Source organism: Sceloporus occidentalis, unplaced genomic scaffold, assembly GCF_023333645.1.
Source record: "Sceloporus occidentalis isolate IW3139 unplaced genomic scaffold, rSceOcc1.0.p SCAF_1, whole genome shotgun sequence".
NCBI lineage: Eukaryota > Metazoa > Chordata > Lepidosauria > Squamata > Phrynosomatidae > Sceloporus > Sceloporus occidentalis.
This window is the reverse complement of record NW_028316981.1, coordinates 180,258,050-180,270,886: the sequence shown is the minus strand read 5'-3', so window position 1 is coordinate 180,270,886 and position 12,837 is coordinate 180,258,050. Positions and strand designations below refer to the sequence as shown.

The following is a 12,837-nucleotide window of genomic DNA, read 5'->3' as shown; positions in this document are numbered from 1 at the left end:
TTGGCACAAGAGGTAGGTACTGTTGGGCAAAGATGGACAGCACCTGGTCCCACAACAGAGCTCTTGCACTGCAGCAGTCCCTTCATTTGAAGAGCATGTACAAATTTGCTTCAAACACTGTCCATCCTAAATCCTGCTTCCACTTCATTCCTGGGCTCCTCAGAGAAGTCATGAGTCTGGTCACCAGCCTTTTTCTTTTTCTCCACATAACTGCTCCTTGGGCCACAAGATTCCTGTCCCTTCTCAAAACCACAGAGTCAGTTTCCTCATCCTTTTACTTTACCCTACCAAGACTAAAGGAAGACCGCCATGGAGAAAGCCCAGAGGAGCCTTGTCCAGGTCCTTGTTGCAGCTAACCACTAGGATCTGCTGCCTTTTAAAAAGGAGCCAGGACTTCCAGCTGACTTCTTTTCAAGCAGAACATTTTATTCTCAAGCAACAGAAAGCCAGCCAACCAGCTCCTATTGGAGGCAACTACCCAAGGTTTTCTTTGTGGCTGAAAAACCTGGATTGCAAGATGGAAGGACAACTCTGGGTGTGCCAACACAGACACAAGACACACAATCTTTCAGAATAGCCAGTGTTTTCCGGTGGAAGTGTTCAGACCCCTCAGGATTTCTTCAGCCCTGCTTTGCTGGAAGATGTTGTAAAACACACCACAGCGCTAGACAGTCTGAAATGCGGTGGGTGGGTGGCAAGCAAAAAGAAAAGCAACTCAGAAATCAGCCAGCCCTCCCCAACCACTTTTCACACCCACGAGAAATTGGCAAAACACCTCTGAGTATTCCTTGCCTAAGAAACCTCTATGAAATTCATGGGGTCCCTATAAGACAGTCGCCTTAAAGGCACACACGCGCACATGCACAATTCCCACTTCCCTGCCAACCAGTAACCCCAGCTTGGACTGGGTGACCAGACATCCTCCTTTTCCAGGCCATGTCCTACATTCTAGCCTTCTGTCCAGGAAGAATTCCAAAATGTTCTCCATTTTGAGCATGGCTAAGAAGTATGAGTGTAAATTCGTATGAGTGTTGGTAGCTTTTAGTTTGTAACACCCTACATTTTTCTTAAATGTCCCACATTTTGTAGTGCTCTGACCTCCTTTGAGGTTATGACACCTGGCCACTCTGATCCAGGATCAATGTGGCTGTCAAGACAACCGTTCTTTTCAGTCTTGACGCCTTGCCACCTTTTTCTCCAGGGAGAAGTGGGTGAGTCCTAGATATTAAGGAAGGCAAGGCAAGGAGAACTAGGATCCCTAGGTTCACTTCTCCCAGCACAGAGAAGGGAAATATATCCTAGTGGGTATATCATTCTTTAAAGGGAAGGGGGGGGGGAAACAGAGGGAAAGGGGCAGGGGTGGCAATGTAAATTCCTATCCGTGGATTAGTCTTTCATTTTAAGGGAAAGGAGAGAAAAGAAACCAGTGCTTAAAGCAGAACTGCATAGATTATATATCTTAGCAGCAGCCCAGCTACAGTCTCATCAGGTGCTGGCTCAGGCAAAGAGAGAGCAATTTTTTGAAAAAATACAAAAACTCACCCTAGTCTGAATTAACAAAGGAAAGAGGCGGAGAAGGGAAGGGCTGCTCTTGCCTCAGGAACAAAAAACCCAGGCCAGGAAAATCAGCCAATTTTCTGACCCTGTACCACTCCCCTTCTCAGTGCTAAAACACCAAAGACAATCATCCATAGGCCCCTACTTCCAGGCTTCCTCTTCAAGGCACTAGCAACACCAACCACCCTTTGGAAGACTGACACAATCATCATTTGAAACACAAAGGCACCGTGTGTGGGGGTACATGTGTGTGTGTGTGTGCACCTCCAAATCGCCTATCGATTTACGGCAACCCCATGAATTTCATAGGGCTGTCTTGGGCAAGGTACACTCAGAGGTGGTTTTGCCAGTTCCTTCCTCTGAAACAGAGCCTACAGCACCTGGTGTTAGTTGGCAGTCTCCCATCCAAGTACTAACCAGGGCTGACCCAGTTTAACTTCCAAAATCAGACACGATCTCATGCCTTTAGGATATTTAGGCAATCAACAGGCGTGGCGACACTGGACAGTTTCGAAGCACCAAGGCCCAGTTCTCAAAAAGTCAGTGTGGCTCATTGCAAATATCACATGGAAGTGTTGAGGAGAGATCATGTCAGCCCCTGTGAGGGAAAACTAATTCCATTTCTCCCCTCCAGCTGTTCTCAGGCTGCTAAGAATGTTTCTAAGAATACCAGACTTGCAAGAGTGACTCAACTGTTGTCAGCATCTCAGGTGAGATTCTTCGCACCAACAGCTGGACAAAACACACACCTTTCCTGCCTCTCTCATTCCACACCTGCCTCTTGATAGGACGCAGTTTCAGGATCAGATCCAGAGAAAAAGGGCATATTTAACAAATATTGTACAAACAAAAATTCATCAATGATCCCTTTATTGGCCAAGTGAAAGGTGCATTTTGCTTGGCCAGTAAAGGTATCGCTGATGGTTTTTTGTTTGTCTTTTTTTAAAAATGATTTTTTGTTTGTTTTTGTTTTTAAATGAATTTTTAAGCCTTGGATGCTTTGACCCCTGGATAAAGAATCTATGGAGAGGAGGGTCCAACTGTCTAGCCAAGACATAGAATCAATCCAAGCTACATGCATTATGTTGAACATTTGAGCTTTCGGGTAATCGAGTGGCAAGGAGTTCCAGTGGTGCGGCTTAGGTAGACCAGATTCGGAAAGGGGCAGGTTATCTTCAAGAAGGGTAACAAGAGCATTTTGAAAGAGTAGGGTGCCGAAGAGGAGAGAAAATGGTCTGCAGTGAGAAGTCGAAGGCTTTCATGGCTGGCATCCATAGTATTTCTTTGGGCTTTTCGGACTATGTGGCCATTCTCTGAAGATGCCAGCCACAGATGCTGGCAAAATGTTAGGGAAAAAGCTCTTCTAGAACATGGCCACATAGCCCAAAAAACCCACAAAAAAACTATGGTCTGCAGTGAAGCTAGACAATAAGTGTGTGTGTGTGTGTGTGTGTGTGTGTGTAGATAATGGAAGGGGAAATGGGAGAGCAAAGTGACAGGAGTCTGGTTTTGACTCCAAAGCATCTCAGGAGTGTTTGACAACAGAATGGGATGGGATTAGGGAGGGCTCCAGCAGAGAAGCTAAGGCTCTTGCCAGCCTTCCCCCCGAGCTGAACCTCCTCTGTAACCATTTCACTGCATGCCTCTTTGTTCCCAAAAGCTGCTTTCTTGGTCTTGTTGCAGGTTTGAGGAGGTTTGAAAAGCAAAGGCTCAAAATGGCAGGGTTGCAAAATTAAAAAACAAACAAACCCTAGAGAGGCAGGCCTGGAAGAATGTCCACATTGGGGCAGAAGGCAGGGCTGAGGGAGGATGCTCTCCCAGTGTAAGCTCTTTGGGGCAGGAGCCTGCAAAGCTGCCTCTGCCCTTCTTCCTATATTCCAGGATCCCAGGGCTAACTTCAAGCTCCTTTGGCAAGAGGGAGGTCATTTTCAAGCTCTGCAAGGGACCCCCAAAGGGATGCCACTCCAGGCAGCAGGGAAAAGAAAGAAAGAAAGAAAGAGCAACCCACATTTGCCCCTGCCCATCCCCAGTTTATGATTTTATTATAAACAAACAAACAAACAAATAAATAAAATTATCATTTCAAGGCAGGTTACGGTCATTTTAAAAAGGACAGAGCTAAAAAAAAACACCACTGATCACAAAAGTTAAAAATAATAATTAAATATTGCTAATATTGGTAGTATCAAAGCCTAATTATTTCTTTTTTTAAATAATAATAATATTTATTACATTTTATTGTATTATTAAAATACAATATTTTATTGTATGATGAAAATGCAATATTAAAATACATATAAAAATCAACACAAACACACAACCATTATTTCTGAGGGTGCCCTGAAATGCCCACAGAAAGAGGTCTGGCCCTCTCTTTCCAATGCCTTCTGTTGACCCCCCCAAAAAAAATCATGAACCAGGATGCTCCCCATAGACCCCCAAAGGGAAAGTGATCCCTAATGGGCCAAGCAATAAGGATGAGGTTAGTACAGAGGCAATCTCAGCCTCTGGGCTGCATGGAGCAAAATATGGGGACTGTGAGCCTGATCCACCCCCCATCCCTGGAGTAAGTCCCTACCCACCCCAGTCCCCCAAGATCCCCTGGGGCTTACCTAAGGCTCGGTTTTGGGGCGAAGTGGCTGCTGCTGCTGCTGCTGCTGCTGCTGCTGCTCCCCCTTCGATGTGATAGGAAAACCTCATGGCTTTGAACTGCTGGGAGTAAGAGCCGCTGGGTTCCGGGCTGGGCATCCCCATCAGGCTGCTCCTCTGCATGGCTGCCCCAAAAAGGCACCCCTTGGACCCCCTCTCCCCCTTCAGTCAGTCCCCTCCTCCAAGATCCAGCCCAGATGGGGCCCCCAAGGCCAAAGAGCCCCCAGTCCCCATGGAAAGGGCCAGATCCCCTCCCAAGGAAGGAAGGAAGAAGATGGACAAGAAAAAGGAGGAGGAGGGCTAGGAGGAGTGGATCCCTCTCTTGCCTGCAGCTACATCCAGGGGCCACTTTTGCTCCACGCCAAGGAAGCCAGAGGAATGCCTTCTTCCCAGCTGGATCTTGGGCTCGATTTGCAAAGGCAGCCTCCTCCTTGCAACAAGTCTGACCAGCCCTTTGCAGGCAAGGAAAAAAGAAAGCATCGCCTTGGCCAGCAGCAGCAGAAGCAAGGGCTCGGAGGGAGCAGGCTTAGGGAGCTTCTCCACGTTGGAGGCTCTACTCCAAGCCTCCTTTTCCCTCCTCCTCTTCCCTCCAACCTCCTAATCCTAGCTGAGTGGGTTGGCTTTTTCTCCCTCCCCCCTTCCCCCCCCCCAAGCAAATCCCTCCTTGCGAGAAGAAGGCTTGCAAACTAGCACTCTTCCCTTGCAGGCTCTCTGGCTTGGCTCTCTGTACTCTGTGTGTGTCTTTTTTCAGAATGGGATTTGGTGAAGACAGACACACACACACACACACACACAGAGCCATTGCCTTTCCTATCTTAAGGAGGAGGGGATCGGAGGACCCCCCCCTTTTTTTTTTACAGCCCCAGGATATTGACCCAAAAGGCTGCACAACAAAAACTCCAGAGGCTTGGCAATGGTTTTCCTGGCCCTTGGAAGGGATCCACCAACAGCTGTTGTTTGAAAAATGCAGCTCCTTTTTGAAGTCAGTTTTGCTTTGGGAGGTTTTGCCTTCCCTCTCTTCATCACACAAATACACAGAAATCTCAGACAGGGCCAAAGGAAGGCTTTGATCTCCCCTGGGGTTTCAATGAATTGCAAGGTTGGGGACTGGGTTGTGCCATCCCATACCCAAGAAGGAAACCTAGGCTTGGATTTGCCCCTTCTGATTTCTCAGCCTCCCAAGTGGGGCTTTTGGGATCAATGAGATTTAGGGCAGGGGCTGCCAAAATGTCCAGCCATTCAGTGAGTCTCCTCTAGTTGGGATTACTGTATATACACTCATGGATAAGGCTAGAAGTTTAGGCCAAAAAAACTGACCCCCCAAAACTTGAGTCGGCTTATCCATGGGTCAACATAAGTACCGTATCTGAACTCTGATTTAAAAGAAGGAACCATCCCCTGGTGAAAAGCAAGAGTATAATCTGAAGCATGGATCCCATCTATTCTCTCATTCATCCAGGCTTATGAGTAAACACAGTTATGTCTGCTGGAATTTTGTAAGTTCTTTGACATTGTTTTGCTTTGCGTCATCCTCTAGATCCTTTGCTATATGCCCCTAGGTTTTAGCCTCAACTTATCCATGGTCATAGCAAAATCCATACTTTTTGGCCCCAAAACTTGCCCTTGATTTATACATGAGGTCAACTTATAGTCAAGTATATACGGTAACCATTGGACTCAGGCCCAGGAGTTCATCCACATTGCCTCCTTTTTCCAAAGGGAGCACTGCAGAGACCATTTCAGGACAGTTTATTGTTTCAGGGCTCTGCCTTGGACAGTGGGCCCTCTAACAACCCAAAGAAGAAGGGGCAGAACTAGGAGATTTTCAAGTCAGGGCGAGCAGATGTCCTCTACGCAAAGGAGGACTAGGCACCACAATAGGTAAGGCATGCAAGAAAAATGCCCACATAAAAGCTAAACACTCTCATATAAATGTAAAGTTCATTCTTCTTAGTCGTGCCAAAAAAGTGGAGGACATTTTGAAATTTCATGTATAAAGGAAAGCTGGAATATAGGACATGTCCTGGAAGAGGAGGCTGCCCGGTCACCCTGTTTTAAGTCGATCAGCCAGGATTTCTCTGAAACCGAAGTGTTTCACAGTAGTGACCACAAAAATAACTTTGTGCATCTCCCAAAATCAGCTGAAGTTACAAGAATGTGGGGGGAAAACATGAGTGAATTTTTGTATTAAAAAGACTGTAAACTTGCTGCAGTTATGGTACTGAAAATCTAACGAACCCTGGGTTCAGAATGCAGTTTTTCAGTTCTAAAATTCAAAGACAGAGAGTGGATCCACACTGTAGAAATGAAATTGTTTGATACCACATTAACTGCCATGACTCTAATCCTGTAGAATCCTGGGATTTGGGGTCTGGTGAGGCTCTGAGACAGACCAGGCTCAATACCCCACCAAACTACAAATCCCTGGATTCTGCAGGCTAAGTCATGGCAGTTAAAGTGGTGTCAAACTTAGTTTTCTGTGGGTTTTTCGGGCTAGGTGGTGGCATTCTGGAAGAATTTATTCCTGACGTTTTGCCTGCATCAGATGCCAGCCACAGATGCAGGCGAAACGTCAAGAATAAATTCTTACAGAACATGGACACACTGCCCCCCCCAAAAAACGCAGAAAAGTATGGATGCTGGCCATGAAAGCCTTCAGCATCATATTGATGTCAAACTGCGTTATTTCTGTAATGTGGAAGAGGTGCCAGCCGTGTTAGTCTGGGTCAGAATACAAAGGGATCTTGTAGCATGTGAGGAAGTAGAGTTATGTCTACAAAAGCTTATGGTACCAACTTCTTTCTTTCTCTCAAGTCAGAATTGGAAGTATAATCCGATGGCAATCTGAACGCAATCATGGGGTTTAACGTTATTGCGTGATAGAGTGCCACACGCAAATTCGGGCAATGGCATGCTATTTTCAAGCAATGGGGAAACAGTTCGAATGCAATGCGTATTCACATAATTGCGCAAAACTTGCAACTTTTAAGTGAATGCGTTCTGGCCCCACTTTCTTTTAATTCAAAATTAAGAGAAATTCCTCCCATTTGATAAACTCCAAAGGTGATACAAGTTCCCTTTACATTCAGTTCTAAAAGTTTGCCATTGCAGCTAGCTCTAACTGGGTTTCCTAGGAAATTGCACACTATATTGGAAAAAGCCAAGTGCTTCCTCTCTTCCACTCAGCTTCTGAAAATGGTCACAACACTTTTCATAATACATTTTTGCCTCTTTTACTCAAAGCCATTTGGTCTTTTCTTCAATCAACAGTCAAGGTTCTTCAAAGTTCTGGTTCTCAGGTTTTCCAAGCAAAGCTCACCAATTGTATACTTCCGGGTAAACTTTGGTCTGTTTTGAACCAGTTTCAGCCTCCTTTTAAATAAACAAATAAATAAAGACAACAGTAGTTTGGTTGGGATTTTTGTGGCTTTGCAACCCAATGCAATTGTGCTCTCTTTACTCACACAAAAATTTATTTTCAGTTGCGCTCTTTGGGGAAAAAAATAACTTGAAGTTTTGAAACTGAACTGACATTTTTGTATGAAGGAATAGAGGTCAATGTTATTTAAAATACAGGCCATAAAAACCCTCCCTCTTCTTTCTTTGAAAGGTTCACAGAAAATAACTAGTTGTCTGCGCTGCATATGTTGGGGGGGGGGGGAGTACTTTCAGATGATGTTTGCAAACCACAGCAGCTGTGGACATTCAAAGTGTTTTAAAGGCACAGAGCACTGTTTTTGCCACAACAGGAGGGGCTTTGGGAGGGCAAGGCACTGATGCCCCTTCCATGCCAATGTGATGCAGGCAAAAGTGTCTCGTCCTACTTCCTCTGCACCTTGTGGAAAGTTCCTGTTTCCTCATTAAAGAACCAGGCTTGGAAACTCCCTAGGCCTGGCCTTTGTGTTGGTGATTACATTTATTTATTTTTCTAATCTATACCCCCCCACACACACACACACCGCCTTTTCTCCTGATATGGGACCCAGAGCATCTTTCCATATGTTTGAAACAAAATAGCCAGGATGATCTATAGCACAAAGGTTTGGAAAGCATTAAGCAACCAAGCTGGTGAAAACAACTGAAAATACACTCAACATACCACAAAACACAGCACAACCTTTGAACATGCTTCTGCACTGGGACAATTAAAAGCTGAAAGCCTGTTTGGTGGCGAAAGAAGAGCAGACCATGGGGCCAGATGACCCCCCCCCCCCCCGCCACTGGGAGGGAGTTTAATAGCCTGGGAGCAGTGGCATCACTGGGAGGGGGTGCAGCCCACATGAGGTGACATCCCAGAGGGGGTGTACATTGGGTGGGGCGGTAAATTGGTGGGACTGACACGACTGCTGGGTGTTTCCTGCTTCATCGCCACTGTCACATTTTAACCTATCCATTAGTCTGCAACAAAGGAGAAATCCAGGATTTACTATTTCAGCTGGCCCAGTTGGCTGGGACATTTTTTAGTCCCTTAAATCTCTAGGGTATTAGCTACCCATCCTGATCTAGTGTCATCTGCAACTTAGACAATCATGCCCTATATTCCATCATCCAAATCATTGATAAAGATGTTGAATAGCACTGGACCCATGACAGAACCCTGTGGCACCCCACTGGTCATTTCTCTCTAGGATAAAAAGGAGCCATTTTTGAGCACCCTTTGGGTTCGGCCAGTCAACCAATTACAAATCCATCTATCAGTAGCATTGTCTAACTCACATTTTACTAGCCTATTTGCAAGGGTATATCATGGGTGACCTTGTCAAAGGCCTTACTGAAATCAAGATATGCTACATCCACAGCATTCCTTTCATCTACTAAGCTTGTGACTATCAAAAAAGGAGATAAGATTAGTCTGGTATGACATGTTTTTGAGAAACCCATGCTGACTTTTAGAAATTATACCATTCCTTTCTAGGTTCTTACAGACTGTCTGTAGAAACTTTCCAGGTATTGATGTCAGGATGACTGGGTAGTAATTATTTGGGTCCTCTTTTTTTCTCTTTTTTGAAGAGGGGGACAAATTTTTCCTCCTCCAGTCTGCTGGGACCTCTCCTGTTCTCCAGGAATTTTGAAGGCTTATTGACAATAGTTCTGAGATTACTTCTGCCAGTTCTTTCAATACCCTTGGATCTAGTTCATCTAGTTCTGGAGGCTTGAATTCATTTAGATTAGCCAGGTATCCCTGCACTACCTCTTTACCTATAAGCCTATGGAGGTGGGGGAATCAAGGAGATACTACTCACCTTTTAAATTGCAATTACACCTGGAAAAAAAGCAGCTTTGACAATACATATTGCACTACAATGCCTGCTGTGTCCCCCAACCACAATTAGGGCATCCCTCTCAATTGACAGGGGAAATCCATCAATGAGCACAAATGTCCAGGTGCGAAATGGCGCTACCAGGGAAGTCACGTTATCAGCAGTGACATGCTGTCGGTGCTCCATATTAGACCTATTGAAGTTTCCAAAGGCAAGTCCATGCGTTAGAATAATCCACATGGAATGTAGTGAAGGTGTGTGCTACCATGCCCATGTTTTAAAGATCTCATTGCCCCAGGGAAAGCGGTTTGCCCTGACTCTCCCAGCACCCATGGGAGCCCTTTTGAACTCTGTATTCCATCACCATTTTGTACCCCAGTACTGGACTCACTGATACCTTCAGTCCCCTTCTTAACATTGTCTTCTGGCAAATGCTGGGTCTGGAAGAACTTTTGGTGAGGCAGACAGATGCAAAAGAAGACAGAATTCCTGCATAAGGAATCTGAGCGGGAATAGCTTGATAACCTCTTACCTAGCATGTCAGGTAAGTGGCTAAAATCCCATCTTCTGCCCAACTATAAATGTTGCAAACACCCTGTTGTCTTTTACAACTGGCCATTGCACCTATTGTTTACAACCAGGCAATGTTCACTGTCTTGTAGGCCTGTATGCTCCCCAATGCTAGTCTGTATCTGCTGAATTTCTTTTTCCACACAGCTATTAAAGTTATGAGAGCCAGCATGGTATAGCGGTTTAAGTTCTGGACAGACACTGGAAGCCGGGATTCAAATCCCTGCTCAGCCATGGAAATACACTGGGTGATCTTGGGAAAGTCACACTCTCTCTGCCTCAGAGAAAGGCAAAGGCAAACCCCCATTTTAAAAATTATGCCAAGAAAACCCTGAGATGGGCTCACTTCAGGGTAGCCATAACTCAGAAATGAAGGCACACAGCATCACCACCACCAACAACAACAACAACAGGAAAGGTATAGGAGCCCAATCCTCTTTTGCAACTGGCCACTCCAGCAGAAATCAGGAGTCTTAACATCCAAGAGTCCTTCAGGCAAAACATGGAAGGGCTTAATCTGAAACAAAACTCACAAGGCTTTGACTCTTTTAAAAACTATTCAGCAGAGCTTGATTAAAAATGCTACCTAGGAAATTCTGCAAGCTGGTAGTACAAAAGTATAACTTCCAAGCTCTAAGACTCAGCTATGAAACCCATGAAGGAACAAAAGTAAAAGGAACTCTGCCTTTTTCACCACAACGAATCAACACAATTAGTGTTTTATTCCTGTGCTGCTGGGCAACGCATGCAGCACAAGGTTGGGACATTTGTGAACCTCTTAGCCAGAGGTGAGCAACATCTGGAGCATGGTAGGTTCCCCAACCATGGTAGACATTCTTTCAGATGGAGAGACCTGACCCTTTCCCCCTATATATATCACATAGTTTTAACTTTCCAGAAACTCTGGTCCAATCTGCACTACAGCATAAATGCAGTTTGACACCACTTTTACTGCTATAGCTCAAGGTTTTGGAATTCTGGGATCTGTAGTTTTGTGAGATATTGAGAGCTCGGCACCACAACAAATTGCAAATCCCAGAATTTAAAAGCATTGAGCCATGGCAGTTAAAGTGTTGTCAAACTGAATTATTTTTGCACTGCAAATTAGACCTCTGTTCACAAAAGCAGGTACCACATTTGCAAAGACTAGACTCTGCAGATAAAGGTTCGATTTCCAGCTCGACTATGAGACCCATTGAGTGAACCTGGGCATGTCACATGCTCTCAGCCTCAGGAGAAGGCATTTATTATTATTATTATATTTATTTGTATCCCGCTCTTTTACCAGGACTGGGACTCAGAGTGGATTCACAGCATTAAAAACAGTACAATTAAAATCACTTTTAAAAGTGCATTAAAAAGGAATTAAATTATTATGGTATTAAAACAGATAGTTATTAAAAGAATAAAACATATTTGCAATGGCAAATCTCCTCTGAACAACTCTTACCAAGAAAACACCATGATATAAGTCAGTGCTTCTCAATTATTTTCTGTCATGCCCCCCCTAGGAAGAAGAAAACATTTTGCGCCCCCCGCGCGACTGTAAATAGTATCATTTGTCTATAAAATTGTTATAAGTACACCTCTGCATAACAGAGCCTCGCGCCCCCCTTTATGGAGCCTCGCGCCCCCCCTGGGGGGCCCGCCCCACTATTTGAGAAAGGCTGATATAAGTTCACGTTGGGGTTGCCATAAGTCAGAAAAGACTTGAAGGCACACAGCGTCAAACAGCAAAGGCTGATAACAACTTGTGAGATGCCGAGCAAAACACAGAATACAATGCCTGACCTATGGTGGCTTTTGAGACTGTAATTAATCTCCTCTCTTCTCCCCACAGCCTTCTGCTTGTCTGGAGCTGAAAAATATTAGGACAAATTTTAAGTACATGGATGGTGACAAAACTGGGCTGATTAGTTATCATGGGCTTGATGAGCACCAGATTGTGAAATCTAGTGCAGACTTTACATCTGAAGTAAGTATGTACTGCCACAGAACAGTGGTGCAGTGGTGAAATATTACAGTACGTCTGCTCATCATGACACCATCAAAGAGAACACAAACATGCATGGAGCAATGTGGATCTATCCCTATGTCCATCTGTTTCTTCCCTCCATCTCTCTTTTGCCTGCACACATAAATGTGTGTATATGCAGAAGTACAGTAGCCAGTTTATTAGGATCAGCTGACAGCCATGGAATAGTAAGCTAGGAAAGGGCAGAACAGTGACAGACTTTGGCTGGAAACCTGAGAATGCATGAGAAAGACATCATACGCCCGCAGTGAGCAAAAGACAACCAGCTCAGGAGATCATATGAATTAATTTTTCCAGCAATCAGGGAAAGCACTTGACCTCAAGATCAACAAACCCAGTGTTCAGTTTTCTAATTCACTAGGAACATGTCTTTTGTAAAGCCAGTGGATCTTAATTGCTAATTCAAGACCAAACCACCCCCAAATACTTTGGATTACAATAGGAACAATTCACAAAGTATATTGTTGTTGAGTGCAGCTAAACTCAGAGGGAGCAGGCAAGTAGAGTGTGAAGAAAGTTCAGCCTTGTGACCCTTGGCTCCACTACACCACTGACTGAGAACAATGTTCTCTCTCTTTCTAATACTGTACAGGATACCAGTAATTTAAATTTCTCTGTAGCTTGTTAAGTTTGTTGATGCTCTCTGGATACGGAACAAGAAAGCATCTATACTAGGGATGGGCAAAGTGTGACCCACGAACCGCACACAGCCCTCAGGTCCATTTTCATGGTCCCCAGAGTTCAACCAATATGTTTTAAAATATT

At 44.7% G+C, this 12,837-nt stretch overlaps 1 protein-coding gene across 1 annotated transcript in view; it reads right to left on the bottom strand.

Annotated features, from left to right (window-relative positions):
- Positions 1–4,329, bottom strand: part of LOC149322919 (FYVE, RhoGEF and PH domain-containing protein 1-like) — a 71,848-nt gene extending 67,519 nt beyond the window's left edge. The window contains exon 1 of the mRNA XM_089484733.1: positions 4,170–4,329. Within this exon, the coding sequence (XP_089340859.1) occupies positions 4,170–4,329 (160 nt within the window). The remainder of the gene's footprint in view (positions 1–4,169) is intronic.
- Positions 4,330–12,837: the final 8,508 nt, after the last annotated feature.